The 21,499-nt window shown below is 38.0% G+C and overlaps 1 protein-coding gene across 1 annotated transcript in view; it reads right to left on the reverse strand.

Annotated features, from left to right (window-relative positions):
• Positions 1-645: 645 nt before the first annotated feature.
• The window catches only part of TMEM123 (transmembrane protein 123), a 78,411-nt gene continuing 57,557 nt past the window's right edge, over positions 646-21,499 (reverse strand). The window contains exons 3-5 of the mRNA XM_082628702.1: positions 7,132-7,551; positions 5,810-5,963; positions 646-3,250 (exon numbers count right to left, since the gene is read on the reverse strand). Coding sequence (XP_082484828.1) covers positions 3,226-3,250; positions 5,810-5,963; positions 7,132-7,551 — 599 coding nt within the window. The 3' untranslated portion in view covers positions 646-3,225. The remainder of the gene's footprint in view (positions 3,251-5,809; positions 5,964-7,131; positions 7,552-21,499) is intronic.

Here is a 21,499-nt window from a genome sequence, read left to right on the forward strand (position 1 = left end):
TTTTTTTTTAAAAAATAAAGTTATTTTATTTTTGGCTGCATTGGGTCTTCGTTGCTGTGCGCAGGCTTTCTCTAGTTGTGGCAAACGGGGGCTACTCCTCATTGTGGTACATGGGCTTCTCATTGCTGTGGCTTCTCTTGTTGCAGAGCACGGGCTCTAGGCGCACAGGCTTCAGTAGTAGTGGCATGCGGGCTCAGTTGTTCCACCGGCATGTGGGATCTTCCCGGACCAGAGCATGAACCTGTGTCCCCGGCATTGGCAGGCAGATTCTTAACCACTGTGCCACCAGGGAAGTCCCGAATATACCTGTTTTGAAAGTTCTACCCAGAAGAACAAGTAAGAGGCTTCAAATGAAAATCCTTTGAGCAGTGCCTCTCACACTCTGGTGTTCATCCGAATAACCTGATTGATAGGATTGCTAAAACACTGCTGGGCTCCACTCCAGAGTTTGTGATTCAGTAGGTTTGGGATGGGACTCAAGAATTTGTACTTTTAACAAGTTTCCAGGTGATGTTCCTGCTGCTGCTGAACCAGGCAACCACATTTACAGTGTCAGATTAGCCCCCACAATATGCCTTTTTACTTTGGGCATTTTCTATTTGTTAATTTCTCTTGAGTTTGATAAAATGAAGCAAAACCACATACTACTCTTAAAGAACAAAATTTTATTCTAAAAATAGATCTCAGTAACAATGAAATGCCAAAAGTTGGTCACTGTAATAAAAAGAAAAGAAGTGACAGAAATTTGCTTTACATTTTTTTCCTGAAAAATACAAAATTATCATTGTAATATACTGCCAGCTCTCATTATCTGTATTTGAATTATTAATTCTATGGATTATCCAAGGAAATTTTAAAGTCATAGGTTGAATTCTACCTAATATTTAGACATACATCTGAATTGCTTTTATCTTCAAGTAAATACATTCTCAAAGAATGCAATAAAACTGAACATTTGCTGAAGTAAACATAATGAGGAAGATAAATTTATGCTTAGGAAATGTGCTCCAAAGGGAAATACTAGTTTATATAGCTGTTTCCCTCAATTTCTGCAGATAACCAAAAAAACAAAAACAAAACAAAACCCCAAAAACCCCCAACACCTGATTGCATTGAAGTACTGATATTTGAAAGTAACAAATTATACAACTTATATACAGAAAAAAGACATAACTAAAATATTTTGAACCTAAAGCACAGGAAACTTTAAAGGCAAATAATGACATTTAGTACTTAAAAAGTGGTTTTATATTTTTCAAAGTGCTAAGAAACAAGTATTCAAGAAAAGTTCAGTCCTGTCTACAAAGTTCTGACTGACTTAAAGTACTGAAATATCAAGAATGCAGGAGACAAATAAAATTAAATTTAGAAAGCCCCCATTACTATAAAACATATCTTTAGTATATTTTGCAAAGAAATGAAGCAGTGTTTAAAAGACCAGTTATGGTTAAGTTAGTAACGTCTCTTTTTTTAAACTAATGCAAACACATGTGTTTAATAATATTTCTTCCACATTCCACATCCATCCATCCTGTCATATTCATATTCTGGATAATTTTTATTATTCATTTTCATCACATCAATTGGCCATAATGCACAGTGAGTAGAAATGATCCTTTTATATCAGAATTCTTGATTCTCTGCAAACCAAAAGCTGATCACAAAAGTTACATTTAATTCCTATTAAATGTAGGTACATATTTTTTAGAACTTCTTAGCTCATTTTTGGACTGTCAGACATTGGTATGATTTACTGTGACCATCTAAGATAGAAGAAACAATATCTTAGTACACAGTATGACTAAATGCCTCTTTTGTCAAAACTTGACCCTGAGTTTTGAGTGCTGGAATATAAACTGTAAAGCTGAAAACACTCCAAAATATGCTGGCTGATAATGGTGTCCCTCAATATTGCGTGCTTCCTCTCCATTAACATGGTACATCTGAACGTGCCTCCCCTCGTCAGCACGGGAGGAAGAGGACCCATATAAGGAAGCAGGAACTTTTCTGTCTTAAAAACTCCGCAGGAATTTATTCCAAAGTACATTGGTGTCTTAGTATAAAAATGCTGTTTCCCCAAATCTTTGAGTAGCATTGACAGTGCACGAAAATGTGGCATTCTCATCCTATAGGTTTAGTAGCCTGAGGGGAGCCCCATAATCCCTGGCCTGATAAACAGCATTCATCTATCGTTTGGACTAAAGAGAGTTCTAAATGTTGCTTTGGAAATCATATGAGTCTTTTTTTTTTAAGGCTAGGTGTGTTTACATTACGTTAACCATTTCTAGATATTGAAAGCAGTTTTACATCTGTTAAAAATATTCACTAAATATAAAATTAACAGCTGAACATGAAGTAAAGCAATTTCCAGTGATGACAGTATTCTCACAGTAGCAAATAATCTAACTTATTATTTAACACTAATAACTAAGTCTTTAAAACATTATGTTAAACATTGCAATTTACTGAAATTACATAGGAAAAAAAAGGCAATTACATCAACTGCCACTGAGAGCACCAAAGAAGTTATTAAAAATACAGGCAGGCTCTCCAATGGCTCTCTAACAGGGATAAGCCCACGTATTGTTTCTAGTTTTGTTTGGCTTTTTTTTTTTTTTTTTTTTTGGTGGGGGAGGGCATGCATTTTGTTTCTAAACCAAATAACTAAGTTTTAAACATATGAAATATGGATGCTTTCTGAAGAGACACTTTAAAATTATGCTTAAGACCTGGCTTATTCATATAATTTCTGCTATGTGGCAATGGTAATTAGGATATATCCAGCTCTTAACAGCACTGAGGTTCTTTGTGTGACCAACAAAGACACCAAAATCCTGACTGCTGAGACAAGCTCCTTCTCCTTATTTGTATGAACACATGGCATCATACCCTTCACTGATGATGTTTTCCAATTACTGGCTCTATGCGACCAATGACACAAAAAAATGGGGACAAGACTTGTCTTACTATATATTTTCTAAAAGTGAATATTATAACCATTGCATTAACTGTATGCTACATATGTCCATTAAAAAACCAAAATCAAACCCTTTTTACCTTTAGCAATCATGAGGAATCTTTACATATTTATATAATACATTGTATATTATATTCATGGCCTGTTTATGCTATTTTCAAGAAGAGAATACTGTTCTAAAGTAATAATAAATCAAAATTAATTGATAGGGTTGTATCAATCTTCTTTCCATTGATCCTTGGAGTCCCTTAAATGATGGCATCATGTTCATCGCTGTAATATATCAAAAGTTAAAATTACTTTATGTTTTGTATTTGTATCAAACTATTTATAGTTCATATTTTTAAGTAATAAATAAATTTCAAGCTTCAGAATCAAAACTGTCATTGCTTTGCGTAAAGTTTCTTAAGAAAAAGAACCTGGTATACTGTATTGGTTAAAGGTTCAAGCAGTGTATTCAGGTTGCGACATGGACCTATGCTCAAATCTCTGCAGTGGCTGTGTGACTTTTCATCAATTAGCTATTATAACCCTCTTTAAAAAAAGAAAACAACCAAAACAACGATCATTTCTTGAGCATCTTCTATGTGCCAGGTGTTATGCTACAGACTTTACATCCATATCTCATTTAATCATCACAGTAGCCCTAAGCAGAGAGAGGGCACTTAAAAAAAAAAAATATATATATATATAATGTTATTTATTTATTTAATCCATCAATTCCATTTCGCAGAAGATCAGAAGCTAAGCAAGCATGTGAACTCTCGTCTTGACCATGTATACTGTGCTACATCATTTATATAAACATGGGTAGGCACCCTGCTAGTCAACAGTAGAACCAGAATCAAAATTAAGTCTGTCTGCCCCAAACACCATCTCTTACCACTTCACTCCACTGTCTCTCCATGCAACTCTAAGAAACACAGGAGTTAACACTATAATCAGTGTTTTAATCAGTGTTATTACCCAATAAATGAAAACTAGAAATGCTAATAATTACTAGATATAGAAGGTCTCAGGTTCCTTAATGGGACAAATATTAAGTCCTTACTTATGGAATGTCATTATTTATAACTTCAAAGGAACTACTGGCTTTAAAATGCACTCTTTAAAAAATGTAGTACTAAGAAAAACATGGCCTATTAAACTACAACACAATGCTTTCTCATCCCATAGACTGTAAGATACATCCATTTCAGAGGTGTTAAAATGTGGAAATACACAAAAATAAAAATGTGTACTTAGACTCAACTAAATATGGTGTTTTCACCATCTACTTGTTCTGATATGAATAAGACTCCTGTTAGAGTCACACTGCCTTCCTTACATGCCACACAGCTCTGTCCTTACAGTTATGGGGATTCTGGACTCTGATGTCCTCCACTGGGCAAGCAGCATTATGTGGTCATGTATACGTGAGGAAAAAGTCCATAAAGCTAAAATTATATACTTCGTAGTTAAGGCACTTTAAAATGAAAACAGCACATTTAAATTTAATTCCTTCAATATTCTATAGCCTCAAGTATATCAATAAATATTGATATTATAAAAAAGGAGTTGCATTAAATTTACTATAATCAAAATGTGCCTTCTGTTTAACTGGTGAAATTTACCAAGAAAACAGATGATAAGTATTTCTAGAAACATAGTTGTTTTAAAAAATATTTCAAAAAAAGCATTTTTAGAGTCAACTCTGTTTAGTCAGTTTCCTTCAAGTATTTTTTTCTTTTACGGTTTGATCTAAAAGAGAAAAGAATGAATGTTTCTGAATGTGCTTTTAATCTGACAAAACACCACCTTGATGCTCTTTTAAAGTAAGTTCGATATGATGGATACTGTATGTGGAAGGTAACTTCCAATTTAAATATACTTTTTTAAAAGTCTGGTTTTCTTAGTTCAATGAAAAATTTGAGACATATTTTCATACTATATTCTCCTCCTAAAAATTCATAATGTACATCAACATATCAAAGGCTTACAGTATTCTTATAGTAAAGTAACCTATTTTACTTTGCTCAATTACTATTTCCCAAGTGTTTCTGACATGGAAACTCTGTGTGGGACACATATGCATATGACAACTTAAACAAATTTTGGAAAATGGTCATCTATTCTATGGTATTTATTTTATACATACATTAACAATCAAAAGAATGGATTCACTCTTGTACATATAAGGCTCAAAAGAAAAAACTGAAAGGACTTTGTGGGAATAACAAAAATTGGGAGATGATACCTCCAAAAACCATCAGACCTACAGAATGACATAGTTTGTTGTTGGGGACTTGTTGATAAAGCTCACCTGAAAAGACAGTTTTGCTACAGAATAACTGATAATGTATATTATACTAACAACTCAGTAGCAGGGAAAATGAGGCTGTCAGAAGAATTTCTTTATTTTCTTTGTCACAGAAAGCAAAAATCACGTTTTTATCGAGGATGTTACTTTAGTGTGTCTTGTGTTTGTCAGTAACACTAGGTCAACAGCCTCAGGAGACCTGATAATGGTATTTCTTGCAATTAGAGGAATAAGCAAGTGAAAAGGACTGGTTAAACTTGGGTCTCTGGTAAAAAAAAAAAAAAAAAAAAGTATGACACTAATAAAATACAATCATTTTTATAGGTATATCCATTTGCATTTGCAAATAATTATAATCACAAGCTTGTACATAAACAATTTGCTTTGGGCATAGAGGATTAATGGGAATATAACTCATAAATCTATAAATTATTAATCTCTGAGATGAACACTGGCTCTACCCTGATATTTTGTCATGATATTTAAATACAGAATTAATAATAATAAAAAAGTCCTGGCCAATCAAAACTTACATGGTTCTATACCGAATGCCTCTTCTTGAATAATACATTTTGCATCCAATGTAAAGAAAAGATAAAACTCCCAGTGTTAATACAATACCACCAACAAAGCTGCCAGTATCAAATTTTGATCCTTTATTTTCCTTAGAAACAATAGTTGCTGTGACTAGAAGAAAACAAAAGAAAACAAAAAAATAAGGCTTTAGTGCTTTTTAAACATATTGTAATAAGCTAAAACATTCTGAATTTCTATGTAAGAATGCTGATCTGGGGACAAGGGGGAATCGTAAGCACATCAAGGTGCTCTCCAGCTGATTTTGTGTCTAGTGACTGCCTGGTTCTAGTTTTCTTCACTTGATCCAACACATCCCTTAAACCCCCAGTGCCTACAACCCCAAGATCTTAAGGTGAGACTGGGCTTGGATGGTCTACCAAAACCTCAGAGGCAGCAAGATTTGGTTAATTCTTTTATGAATTTTCTTAAGAGTTCATGCCTTAAACAAAACAGGTCTGGGTAACAGCTGAAATCTTGAAACTGGATCCAATTTGAGTAAGTGTTTCTAATTGAAATTTCTCCTTTTGAATAAATTGGAAATTTTAACTATTTTAATTTTATGGAGTCAAGAGCCCCTGAGACATTAAAGTTGATTTCAATACATAAATTGTAGCAATAAAGAAAATAAACTATTTGGAATAGAAGTATATAAACACACACAAAAGAAACCATGAAGCCTGCTATTTGTTCTGATACATGTAATCACTAGCTTTTAAACAGAACTTCAACTTTGGATAACTTAAAAGAGAATCTTAAGGTTTTTGAGTTCATGGTTTCACAGGCATTATATTTTAAACAAATGCAAAAAAATAAAGAGTGCTGAGACTAATACTACATATGTGACTATACATAATACCATTAAAAAATATCTTTATGGTACAAGTAAATTAAAACCAAAGTTCTCCATGATTTAGGTTTAGAAATCATGGAGACTGAGCCTGCCTAATTCCTTTCTAGAATGAAGTTCAAAGAGTTAAAGGTATGACAAGTTTTCAAACCGTGCAAAATAAAATCCCATGTTAGGATAAATTACGTTATTTACAGATGGATCTCATACAGTCATTATTTGGCATGGCTAAGTTGGAAGCTAATTTTTTTAAAGGGACAAGATAGTTACTAAGTCAAGTGACTCTTTTCCTGATCTCTACAACTAATTTATTTAGGAAATGAGAAATAATTGTCTAAATTTCTACATTTTTGCAGAATGGAATGATGTAAATGTAGCATTTTAACAACTATTTTTTCAGCATAGGAAAAACAGGTCCATTTTTATACATACTTGTTACTGATGAAGAAACAGACGTTACCGAACTATTGTGGGTTGTGGTCATTGTGGATGTTGATATCTGGGATGTATTTTGTGAAACACTTGTTATTTTGAGTGTAGACCTTAAGATGGTGGAAGTCATATTTGTTGAGACCTCTGGTGTTATCGTTTTAGATGTTGCTATGGGTTTTGAGGTGGTGGCTGTTCCGTTATTTGAGACTGAAGCAACTAGAATTGTTGATGGTTTTGCTACGGTTTTCAAGGTAGTGGTTGTCCCGTTATTTGAGACTGAGGCAACTGCAGTTGCTGATGGTTTTGCTATGGGTTTCAAGGTGGTAGCTGTCATCTTTGAGACTGAGGAAACTGGAGTTTTTGATGGTTTCACATTGAAGTTGGAAGATTCACTTGTATAGTTGAAAAGCACCTGTGGGCCTGCAAGAATATGAAGAAACATTAAAGCCAGAGCTATGACTTAGATAATTAAGCTCCCACTTCACTGACTTCTGTGGTCATACATAAAGAAAAAGGTCTAAGAAACACAGCATCATGAAAGATACTTATTAATACTTTGCACTACACAGCAACAAGCCATAAAATGTCTCAAAATAGTAAAATATTCAACAGGAACCAAGCCTGGATGTACATAAAGTAAGAAATTTTTGTGAACGTATGGGAAAAAAAGAAACTCAACCCAGAAGACTGAGTTCTTTCGATACAGGGACAGTGTCTTAACCATCTCTGTGTCTGAATATTCCATGCTTTATGTCACAAATATTAGTTGAATGGATTATTAAACCAATGGATATAAGAAGGGTTTTCAAAGTTTAAGGTTTCTCTGCCACATTCTTCCAAAAAGCTTTGAGGACAAACAGTGGCTGCATGCTTCTAACCCCCCAGTAGGATGTGAGCATGAGTGAGATACTCTTCATAAGAGTAAAACCAGCTTCCCATGGTGCATTAGGAAGTGAAACAACATCACAGAACGTGGCTAGTTGGAAATCTCATACTGGTGATAATTTTCTGTCATTGGGAAGGTATTTCTAAAATTATTTCTGAGACCTTTAAAATGCAAAAGCCAATTTTGTAAAGGAGAATCATCGGTGTTAATTTAGAATAAACAATTGGAAATAAATAAATAAATAAGCGCTATGACCAAAAATAAATACTAAATATCTATATATGTACAAAATGCCCTATGACCAAAAGCAAACCTTTCTGTCTTAACAATATTCTTTCATACTCTACATTGTAACACCACAACCTGACTGATGTTTACAACTAAAGATACTTTAGTTATTATAATTTAGTATATACTATGTAAGGAATGAAAAATCTCTCTTTGCCCTATTAATAGAATGTAATTTATTTCTGTGTTTGTTCCCTAGTCTCAAAGTTTACTTGCAGGTTTAGTGGTTTGTTATGTTGCCTATATACTCCCATTTTACTCTTTATGGCCAAGAACTAAAGTGGAAAGAACTACCCACTGGGCTTGCCTTCTCCTTTCCCCCAGTGACAGCAGCACAAGGCCTTCAGGTTCTCTGTCCCACTGCTGCTGTCACACACCGAAAGTGATTACTTCATGCATTATCACCCTTTCACAATTATTCTGGACTATTTATTCAAAGAATTCAAATATTTATTTTCAATTTTACAGGCTGCTTTTAATAGTGCTTATCTGCCCGTCTGCTTTTACTCTTTAAATTCCTAGCACATTTTGTGAACTTTGGGTCTTTACCGTGTGATCTCTTTCACTGAGTATTACCTAATTTTAAAAAAAGACCAAAGGAATCAGTACTTCTGTATTATATAGGTAAATAAATCATAATTATTCAAGTAGAATGCTATCAACTTGAACTAATCTTTTATTATTCAATTCTGAATGCTCTACAGACATATAATATACTTTAGCATTGAAATAATCACCTATTATTTTAATGTAGAGAATGAATTCTATTATAATGAAATTAAATACAGCAAAGAACCATCATTTATATCATATCTTTAGAACAGAATGATCTTTGCAGAGTAAAACAATGAACACAATTCTGCTTTTGGATTCCACACACACACACAGCCTACTCTCTTCTCCCTGCCATAATAAGATGTTCTTCAGAAATACTGTATGAAGTAACACAGGCAAAAACAGGGAGCTGTAACAGGTTAGTTCTTCACTAAGAAAATCCAAATGTGTTACAGAAACCACTAAGCAGCTAAAATTTTCTATAAATTGACAAAACAGGCCAATAATTTTTATGTTAAGGTGTATTTCATGATGTTTAAACGTGGTAACTGCAATGCAAGGATGCTCTCTTCAAGGTCAGAACTCACATTCCATGACTCAACCCCCTTGTCTGTAATGTAAGTAAACGGTCATTTGTGCTCCTCTGCAAATGAGACCATCCCACCATGGACGTCTGGGTGTCTTCCTTCTCCCTTAACTGTTCAGCTACTGATCAGTGCCCTCCAGGGCGTGGCTCAGTGAGTACCTGCAGAGATGTCAGAAGAACAGAGCATCCATGCAGGGCTTGGCAAGGGTTTAGCCCTATCTGACTTTGCTGTTTTAGCCAGTCAGTCTCCCCCTGCCTCTGAGAGGCAGAAGCTGTAAAGGCGTGGAGGGTGGGTGACATGAGTGAAGGTGGTCAAAAGGTACAAACTTCTAGTTATAAAATAAATAAGTCATGGGGAGATAATGTACAGCACATGGTGACTACAGTTAATAATACTATATTGTATATTTGAAAGTTTTTAAGAGAATAGATCTTGAAAGTTCTCATCACAATAAAATTTTGTAACTAAATATGATGAAATAGGTGTTCTATGTTATATACATTATATATTATGATAGATGTTACTTATTGTGGTGATCATTTTGCAATATATAAATCATTATGTTGTACACCGAAAACTAATATAATGTTATATGTCAATTATATCTCAATCAAAAACAGTACAAAAACATCAAATCAAAACAAAACAAGTTATAAAGGCCCAAAGAAGGTATGTTACTGGAGAGGGTCAAGTGTGCTCTGTGTCCACTGCCACCTCTGCCCACGGAGGAAAAGAGGAGAATGCAACCCCTCACCTCAAACTAAGCTGAGGGAATCACCTGAAGAGCAGGCCCAGTATCTCCTGGGCTTGAAGCTAAGATTTGACTCAAGCTTGAAAAGTAACTCTAAAGGCGAGAGACTATGGCCGAGTTGTCTCTACCTGTCAGCAGAGTTTAAAAGGCTGCGCTGGGAGTAGACTCTTACTTCCACTGACAGCAAAGGTGCGTGTTTCCCAAGAACCAAACCAGGCCCCATGGAACAGAGCCAGCATGGGGCTGCCTTAAAAGATAGCCTCCCCAGAGGGTTCTGCGCAGAGGGATGAAGATAACCAGCAGAGAAGTGGCACACCAAAATCTAGGGGCCAAGGGTGTGTAGTGAGAGGGTCAGCTGGAGGGGAGGCCCTACTGCATCAGGGGAGCTGAAGGGGGAAGCCCCAGCTGTAGGGTCTCCCCGGAATCTACCAAAGAGAACCATATCCGCCACCTAGGGGTCACCTTCGCCAGATGAAAACATCCCAGCTGGCTTTTCCCCTTAAGCCCCTTTAGGCCTGATCCTGGAAGGGTAAAAGCCAGGAGAAGTGAGGGGGAGAAAGGCAGAGCAAGGAAGGAAGCCGACAGTGTCAAATTCCCCACTGTCGGGTCCAAACGCGAAGCAGGCCCAGGCTCGCAGAGGGAGAAATTCCAATCATTGTAGAGTTTTATTTATTTTGGTATTATTCTGTAAAGGAGAGACACCTTACTAAATACAACTCATTCAATAAACTGGACCTACATACTATCGATCACACCTCAGCTAATGTAAGTGGAGCTGCGGGAAGGGGTGTATGTGGCACACAGTTGTTAACACTTATTTAGTGTTATGTGTCCCCCTAAAATTCATATGTTGAAGCCCTAACCCCCAGTAGTTTAGGATGTGACCTTTTTTGGAGACAGGATCTTTACAGAGGATTATAATGAAGTTAAAATGAGGTTATGAAGATGAGCCTTAAATACCTGGTGTCCTTATAAAATGGGAAATCTGGAGGCAGACAGGCATACGGGAGGAACACCATGTGAAGATGAAGGCACAGATCACGGTGATGCTTCCAACAGGCCAAGGAAAGCCACAGATGGCCAGCAAAACACCAGAAACGAGGCGAGAGGCACAGGACGGATCCTCTCTCAGGGGGCAGCAACCCTGTCGACAATCTGACGATACATCTCTGCTGTTTACACTACCTAGTTAGTGGTCCTTTGTGTGGCAGCCCTAGCAAACTAATGCACTCAGGACCACAGTTCTTTCACTGCTAACAAAACGCGTCTTCAGGCAGCTGTGCCACAGCACTCGCCAGTGGCTGTGCTGAGCTTGTTCCTTCCACAGATCCTTGAAACTAATCACTGTGAGATGAATTAAGTCATTCGGTACTTGTCAAACTACTCTCAAAACTTCTTAAATGAAACCTAAGATCACCTATAGATTTCAGAGCTATAAAAATTTCTTGACCCTAACTCTTGGTTTCAACTAACATAATCACAGGAAAACAAAGTGAAGGGCTGTAGTAAGAGCACCCATGCACCCTCCGTCCCAGCAACTGCCATGTTCAGGCGCAAAAGGGACAAGACAGAGAAAGTACAAATGGGGATGAGTTGATGTTTTGTCACTGCTGCAGAAATACTCAAGACAGTCCAATCAGCACTCCGTTCCTGTTCTGTAATAAAAGAACTATCCCTGGAGCACATTTTTTCTATGACAGAATTCACACTTCCATGTACTGAGCTCTTCTCTTTACTAAGTGCTGGTGATATTTTTCAGGCATGGTGGGAACGAGCTCAAGCTCTGGATCAGCTCAGCCATTTACTTGCTGGGTTACCTTAGACAAGTTACTTAACCTCTCTGAGATTCAATCTCCTTCCTCATCTATAAAAAGGGATATCACAAGGGTTTGGAAGAAATAACTGACATAATTTGTATTGAGCACTTAGCACAGTGCCTCCTATGGAGGACCTGCTCAGTGAATGGTTACTCTGTATCTCAGCATTTGTTTTACAGAATATACCTCTCCTATGGAGCTGCACTACACGGTGCCCTTACAGGAGGCTGAGGAGTAGTCAGTCAGATCTACTTCCATGATTATTACCACTGCCATCTGAATAACAGCACATCGAAGAGGATGCTCTTAAAGGTATTTTCAGTTCATTGATATAAATATCCAAGAAGAAAAAAGTGATGTTCCAGGCCTTTTTCTATTAACACCAGCCGGCCACCTTCTTATTACCGCAAGACCAAGGACACTATGAAGCAGCCTGTTTTTTCCTAGTACCAAGTAAAAGTACTCATCCTCTTCAAAGTCTGGATTTATTCCAAGTATTTTTGTATAACTATGTTGTGTTGAAATAACTTTCTTTACTCCTATAACGTTGAGCCCCAAACTGTCTAAGTGCCATTTCTTGTCCCTTAACCTAAATATTTCAAAGTTAAGAGTGACGATTTGTTTTCTTTGGGGTATCAGATACACACTTAAACCAGAGTTGAAAATTCACATTCATTAAAAAAAAAATTTCAGTTATTTTAAAATGGGATAGTAGTAGTTTTTCATTTCCTATTATAGTTGTCAAAAATAAAGAGCTATTTAAGATCATGGATCATAAATTTCTGGTGCCACAGAGTCATTTTGAGGGTTCTATGATTCTAAGTACAGTCTGCAGCTAGTACTAGTCTTGTGTGTGTCTCTTGGAATATATATATATATATTTTTGCGGTATGCAGGCCTCTCACTGTTGTGGCCTCTCCCGTTGCGGAGCACAGGCTCTGGATGCAAAGCCTCAGCGGCCATGGCTCACGGGCCCAGCCGCTCCGTGGCATGTGGGATCCTCCCGGACCGGGGCACGAACCCATGTCCCCTCCATTGGCAGGTGGACTCTCAACTACTGCGCCACCAGGGAAGCCCTCTTGGAATATTTTTAAACACTGAGAACCTTGAGAAACTCTTTCCCATAGAGCAGCAGTCCCCAACCTTTTTGACACCAGGGACCGGTTTCATGGAAGACAACTTTTCCACAGATGGGGGTGGGGATGGTTTCGGAATGATTCAAGCACATTTCATTTACTGTGCACCTTATTTCTATTACTACATTGTAATATATAATGAAATAATTATACAACTCACCATAACGCAGAATCTGTGGGAGCCCTGAGCTTGTTTTCATTTGCCACTCACTGATAGGGCTTTATAAATTTTATTTATTTATTGGCTGCATTGGGTCTTCATTGCTGTGTGTGGGCTTTCTCTAGTTGTGGCAAGCGGGAGCTACTTTTCGTTGTGGTGCGCGGGCTTCTCATTGTGGTAGCCTCTCTTTGTTGCAGAGCACGGGCTCTAGGTGCGCAGGCTTCAGTAGTTGTGGTGCATGGGCTCAGTTGCCCCCTGGCATGTGGGAACTTCCCGGACCAGGGATCACACTCATGTCCCCTGCATTGGCAGGCAGATTCTTAACCACTGCGCCACCAGGGAAGTCTGCTGTTAGGGTTTTGATATGAGTCTGCAAGCAAATGATTTATTATGATCTCTGTGCAGTCAAACTTCTCTGCTAATGATAATCTGTATCTGCAGCCACTCCCCAGCCAGATCATCAGGCATTAGATTCTCATACGGAGTGCGCAACCTAGATCCCTCGCGTGCACAGTTCACAGTAGGGTTCGAGCTCCTATAAGAATCGAATGCTGCCGCTGACCTGACAGGAGGCGGAGCTCAGGTAATAATGCGAGGAATGGGGAGTGGCTGTAAATACAGATGAAGCTTCGGTCACTCGCCCCGCCGCTCACCTCCTGCTGTGTGGCCCAGTTCCTAACAGGCCACGGACTGGTACTGGTCTGTGGCCTGGGGGTTGGGGACCCCTGCTATAGAGAATCTAAGTATCAGTGTAATCCAAGAAGTACTCATTATTTAGAAAGCAAAGGGGCCTTTCCTCATCGTACAAAGACAGTAGATTCATTATGAAAATTCCCCTTGAATTCAAATTACCTGAGGACCAAAAATCCACAGAATTGAAAAATATAGATTAGAAAAAAAATCGTAAAAAGTTATCTTTTAAAAAAATCAAGAAAAATCTAGATTTAAAACAATCTAAGAGAAAACTGGGCTTTAAAAAAATGTATCATCATAAAGAGCTGTCCATTTTCTGAAAATCAAATATATTTTCCTAAACTTCTAAATTCAAAAATTAAAATTCCAAAAAGGAAAAAAACCCTCTCTTTCTCTCTCTCTCTATATGAACACAGAAAAATAACAACTGGGGTGTTTTAAATAAGTTATAGTATATCTGTAATAAATTCTGTTTCCACATTTTGTTACACTATCATCACTCTACCTAAATCTTTTAATATAAACTCTGGCAGGAGGTGAAAGAAGTATTTTCAGTCAAGGCAATTATCTGCCTTAAGGACAGTGAGAACTAACAATTGCGACACAGTCCAGGTTTGTTTAAGGAAATTCATTCTGAAGGGCGATCCTGTGCATTCCCAGAGCTGTACAGAAAGCAGCTGAACAAGAGAGGGTCAGAAAAGAAGCATGGCTTTTCAAGGCAGTCAGAACCCAACTCAGACAAGGCTGAGCTGGCCGGGGCTGTGTAGACAATATCCAGGCTTTGTTATGGTATTGCCATAGGTCTTGCCCATTCTATTCCATTACCACAGACCCAGCCCACAATTCGTAACCCTGGCTAATTAAAATAAATAAATAAATAAATAAATAAATAAATAAATAAATAAGGCAAGAATCACATTCGCAAGGGCATCAGGCAAGCTGGTATTATTTTTCCTCTGTTCCTGTTCCAAACCTTCCCAGCCTCTCATCCTGGCAATCTTCACTCTCCACAGAATAGAATTCGCTCTATCTGCTATTCGTCCCCAACACATTCCAGTCAGCCTGGTTTCTCACTCTTCCCAGCACTTAGTATTGGGCTGGCCAAGAAGTTCATTCAGGTTTTCCCCTAAGATGTCACAGAAAAACTGGAACGAACTTTTTGGCTAACCCAATACCTACTCAGTGCCAAGAACAACGCTAGGAGGCGCTGCAGAAACAAGAAAGATGCAATCCTTCTCAGGTATCTCCTTTATTTTTAACTTTATTTTATTATTTATCTCCTTATTTTGCATTTTTCTGGACTCTTAATTATATTATCTTACCTTTTAAATGGAATTAGTTGATTATTAATTGCAAGAACTACATCTTGTATTTTCATTTTACTCTACATAAGTGCCAGGCACAGTTTTGGAAGAACTCGATCACTTCTAGCATGTGCTCCACACTATGCAAGGAGGGAAGGCCAAAAGCTATCTCTTCACCATGATGACAAGGCCATGGTCTCCTCTGCTGCCTAATCTTCTGCTACTCTTTTCTGCCCCAGCAGATTTACTCAGCTTTCCCTATGCAGTTTATTTCTGTTGCTTTGTTATATTACTTCCTCTGCCTGGGATGCTTCCCACCCATTCTTCACCTGGTGAAATCCTATTACTATTCCTGGCCCAGCCCAGAAATTACACTGAAGTTATATTAAACGTACAAAACAGGCCACGTAAAAGACAAAGATTATCAACTGGATAGAAAAACTATGAACTGTTCATAAGCGATACATCTTAAAACTAAGATTCCAAAAAGCTGAAAAGTATTGAAAGTGAAGGTATAGGAAAGAAATATACTATACAATTACTAATCAGAAAAAAGGTGATGAGTGGTACTGGTTCACGACAGTGACACGGGAAGATCCTAAAGTCACCTCTTCCCATAGACACACTGAATCTACAGCCAATTACACAATTTCCTCTGGGAAAAAATACACCCCAAAACTGGCTGAGTGACTCCTACACATCAGGCAAATGAGAAAAAAAACAACACTGAGGCAGGTAGGAGAGGCTGACACAATCTCGCCATAAACTCTGCAACCCGCTCCTGCCCCCAACCTGCTGCAGTGACACACAATCAGAAGGGAACTCAAAACCCGTGGCTTCTCCCTGAGGAGTGAAAGGTTTGAACTCCACCATCAGGCACCCGACTTTTAAGACTTGCACCTGAGAAGTGAGCCCTCTAAACACCTAGCTTTGAAAACCAATGGGGCCATGTCCATGAGACCCCCAAGGCCATAGCCAACTGAGAAATGGCTCTTAAAGGGCACTCATCTTCAGACTCACCCCACCCCAAGGACCAGCTCAGAGGCAGTCAATTGAGAGGCACCCAGACTTTATGTGAAAGAGGCTCATTTGCTAGTCTTAAAGTTTGGTATGAGCAGAAGGAATCTAATCTAACACAGGTCTAAGGGCCTACTGGGGTACCCTCTAGGGACAGAGGCCGGCAGGCACCATCTTTGTGCTCTCCCTCACTCCAGCTCACCAGTATCTCCCAGAAAGGAGCCTATGCCCACCTCTGGTGCCCCAATTTTTGTGGCTGCTGCTAGGGGATACCTTTAGAATGACTGGCTCTGGTAAGCAGAGTATATGCTCACAAGTTCCATAGGACTGTAACCAACAGAGAAAGAGCTCTCAACCAGCTACCACTCCCCAGGACACAGCAAGAGGCAACCAGACCCAGGAGCTCAGCCTTTCTGTGAAAGAGGCCTATTATCTTATCGGCTAGGCCTGAGGGGCAGGCTTCTAATTAAACACACATCTAAGGGCTGACCACAATCCTTTCCAGAGACCTGGGGGGTGGGTGTTATCTTCATGTTCTCCCTCTGCCACACTACAGAGCACCAGTGTATCCTGGAGTGGACTTGTATATGTGTCTGGTGCCCTGTTTTTAGTGGCTTCCCCTGCCCCCACACACACCACCAGGGGATGCACTTGATTGCCTGGCTCTGGAGGCCAGGGGGCTTGTGTTCCTAGGTCCCACGGGACTGTAACAAATGCAAAGGTAGTTCCTGGCTGGCTGCCATCCCCAGAGAACTGTGCAGATAGCAGATCTTTCTGAGAGAGAGGCCTATTTGCTTATCCAGGAGCTTTGGCCTGAGGGGCAGGCTTAGGGTTTGGCACGCTTTTAGAGGCCTACAAAGGTGCTCTTGGGAATGGAGGCCAGGGGACACCATCTTTGCACTCTCCCTTTGCCTCATTCCAGGTCTCTGGGGTCTTCTGGAAAGGAGGCTGTCCATTTTTCTGAGGCACCAATTTTGTGATGCTGCCCAGGGGACAGACACCTCCAGATCACCTGGCTCTAGCTGCCAGTGGGACTTATGTTTGTGGTCCCAGAGAACTGTATATATTTGCATATTTTGAAAGCTGTTACCTGAGGGTTTAGCTTCCAATCAGGCTTAGTCTAGGTGCTGACTGAGATCCTCTCCTACACTGACAGGTCTTGGCATACCCTCAGCTACTAGCATCCATTAAAAACAAAATAGACTACTTAACAATCAAAAAAGTTTGAGAGACAACCAAGAGCTAGGGCAGGATTGAACAATAAGGTTCATCTCCTACATGGACTCACTCCTTCAAGCCTGGGCAAGGTGGCTGTTTCATCTAATGCATAGAAACCAATGCAGAGAATCAAGGAAAATGAAGAAACAGAGAAATATGTTCCACAGGAAAGAACAAGATAAAACATCAGAAAAAGACTTTAATGAAACAAAGATAAGTAATTTACCTGATAAAGAGTTCAAAATAACTGTCATAAAGATTCTCACTGAATTTGGGAGAAGCATGGATGAATACAGTCAGAACTTCAACAAAGGGAAAATATAAGAAAGTATCAAAAGAAGTCACAGAGCTGAAGAATACAATAACTGAAAAATACACTAAAGGGGCTCAACAATAGACTAGATAAAGCAGGAGAAAGGATCAGTGAACTCAAGGACAGGACAGTGGAACTCTCCCAATCAAAGCAGCAAAAAGGAAACAGAGTGGAAAAAAAAGTGAAGATACTTTGAGGGACTTATAAGACAACATCAAGCAGACCAACATTTGCATTATAGGGGTCCCAGGAAAATAAGAGAGAAAGGGGCAGAAAATTTATTGAAAGAAAATAATGGCTGAAAAGTTCCCCAACCTGGGGAAGGACTGATATCTAGATCCAGGAAATCCAGAGAGTTCCAAATAAGATGAACCCACAGAGACCCACACCAAGACACATTATAATTAATGTGTCAAAAGATAGAGACAAGGAGAAAAATCTTAAAAGCAGCAAGAAAAAAACCCAACCTATTCCATGCAAGGGAATCCTCATAAAACCAACAGATTTTTCCACAGAAACTTTGCAGTCCAGAAGGGAGTGGCACAATATATTCAAAGTGCTTAGAGGAAAAACTGTCAACTAAGAATACTCAATCTGGCAAAGTTATTCAGAATTGAAGGAGAGAAAAGGGTTTTTCCAGAAAAGCAAAAGCTAAAGTAGTTCACCACTAAACTGGCCTTATAAGAAATGTTAAAGGGACTTCTTTAAGCTGAAACAAGAAGGTGCTAATCAGTAACAGAGAACATATTAAAGAATAAGTATCAGTGGTAAAGGTAAAATTCAGAATAATCTAATGTAAAGGTGGTAGATTAATCACTTATAGAGCTAGTATGGAGATTAAAACACAAAACTAATAAAAATAACTATAATTATAATAATTAGTTGAAGAATACACAAGATAAAAAGATGTAAATGTGACATCAAAAACATAAAACATGAGGGTGGGGAGACCAAAACTGTAGAGCTTTAGCACCTATTTAAAATTAAGTTGTTACCAGCTTAACATAGACTGTTATAAATAAGTTTTTATATGTAAGCTTCATGGTAACCACAAAGAAAAACACCTCTAGTAGATACACAAAACATAAAGGAATCTAAGCATACCACTAAAGTATGTCATCAAACCACAAAAGAAGAGAACAAGAGAAGAAGAAAGGAATACAGGACCTGCAAAACAGCCAGAAAACAATTAATAAAATGAAGTAAGTCCATACCTATCAACAATTACTTTAAATGTCAATGGGCTAAATTTTCCCATTGAAAGATACAGAGTGGATTAAAAAAACCCACCCATCTATATGTTGCCTACAGGAGACTCCTTTCAGATACAAGGACACAGAGACTGAAAGAGAGGGGATAGAGAAATATACTCCCTGAAAACGGAAACAAAAAGAAAGCTGGGGTAGCTATACTTACATCAGACAAAATAAACTTTAAAACAAAGATATTAATAAGAGACAAAGAAGGGCATCACATAAAGGTGTTACACAAATAAGAAAATATTTGTAAATATTTATGCACCCAACATAGAAGCACCTAAATATATAAAGCAAATATTAACAGACCTACAGGGAGCAAAAGACAGCAATACAATAACAATGAGGGACTTTAATACCCCACTTACATCAATGGATAGATCATCCAGACAGAAAATCAATAAGGAAACATTGGCCTTAAATGACACGTTAGAACATAGAGACTTAACAGATATATACAGAACATTTCATCCAAGAAGCAACAGAATGCACAGTCTTCTCAAGTGCACATGGAATATTCTCCAGGATAGAAAATATATTAGGCCAGAAGACAAGTCTTAACAAAGTTAAGAAGACTAAAATAATATCAAGCATCTTTTCCAACCACAATGGTAGGAAACTAGAATTCAATTACAAGAAGAAAACTGGAAAATGCAAATATGTGGAAATTAAACAACATGCTACTGAACCAATGGGTCAAAGAAGAAATCAAAGAGGAAACAAAAAATACCTTAAGACCAATGAAAATGTAAATACAGCATACCAAAATTTATGGGATGCAGCAAAAGTAATTCTAACAGGGAAGTGCATATATAAGTAATGCACTTATAATATATAAGTGCATTTATAAGTGCTATAAATGCTGACGTCAGGAAACAAGAAAAATCTCTCATAAACAACCAACTTTCCACTAAACAAACTAGGTAAAAAGCAAATGAAACTCAAAGTTAGTAGAAGAATTAAAATAACAAAGGTCAGAGTAGAAAAATGAAATAGAGACTAAAATGACAATAGAAAACATCAACGAAATCAAGAGCTGCCATTTTGAGAAGATAAACAACAAATAGACAAACTTTCAGCTAAAGTCAGAATTGAAAGAGGTGACACCACAATAGATACCACAGAAATACAAAGAATTTTCAGAGACTACTATGAACAATTATATGCCAAAAAATTGGACAACCTAGGGGAAATTGATAAATTCTTAGAAACATAAAACCTTCCAAGACTGAATCATGAAGAAATAGAAAATCTGAACAGACCAATAAGGAGGTTGAATCAGTAATGAAAACCTCCTAAAGATAGCCTCATCCACCAGAAGGCAGACAGCAGAAGCAAGAAGAACTATATTCCTGCAGCCTGTGGAACGAAAACCACATTCACAGAAAGATAGACAAGATGAAAAGGCAGAGGGTTATGTACCAGATGAAGAAACAAGATAAACCCCCAGAAAAACAACTAAATGAAGTGGAGATAGGCAACCTTCCAGAAAAAGAATTCAGAATAATGATAGTGAAGATGATCCAGGACTTCGGAAAAAGAATGGAGGCAAAGATCGAGAAGATGCAAGAAATGTTTAAAAAAGACCTAGAAGAATAAAGAACAAACAAACTGAGATGAACAATACAATAACTGAAATGAAAAATACACTAGAAGGAATCAAGAGCAGAATAACTGAGGCAGAAGAATGGATAAGTGACCAGGAAGACAGAATGGTGGAATTCACTGCTGGGGAACAGAATAAAGAAAAAAGAATGAAAAGAAATGAAGACAGTCTAAGAGACCTCTGGGACAACAGTAAACGCAAGAACATTCGCATTATAGGGGTCCCAGAAGGAGAAGAGAGAAAGGACCCGAGAAAATATTTGAAGAGATTATAGTCGAAAACTTCCCTAACATGGGAAAGGAAATAGCCACCCAAGCGCAGAGAGTCCCATACAGGATAAATCCAAGGAGAAACACGCTGAGACACACAGTAATCAAGTTGGCAAATATTAAAGACAAAGAAAAATTATTGAAAATTATTGAAAGCAGCAAGGGAAAAATAACAAATAACATACAAGGGAACTCCCATAAGGTTAACAGCTGATTTCTCAGCAGAAACTCTACAAGCCAGAAAGGAGTGGCATGATATACTTAAAGTGATGAAAGGGAAGAACCTACAACCAAGATTACTCTACCCAGCAAGGATCTCATTCAGATTTGAAGGAGAAATCAAAAGCTTTACAGACAAGCAAAAGCTAAGGGAATTCAGCACCACCAAAACAGCTCTACAACAAATGCTAAAGGAACTTCTCTAAGTGGGAAACACAAAAGAAGAAAAGGACCTACAAAAAAAAAAAAACCCCAAACAATTAAGAATACGGTCGTAGGAACATACATATCGA

Source organism: Mesoplodon mirus, assembly GCF_964341445.2.
Source record: "Mesoplodon mirus genome assembly, chromosome: 7".
NCBI classification, from domain to species: Eukaryota; Metazoa; Chordata; class Mammalia; order Artiodactyla; family Ziphiidae; genus Mesoplodon; species Mesoplodon mirus.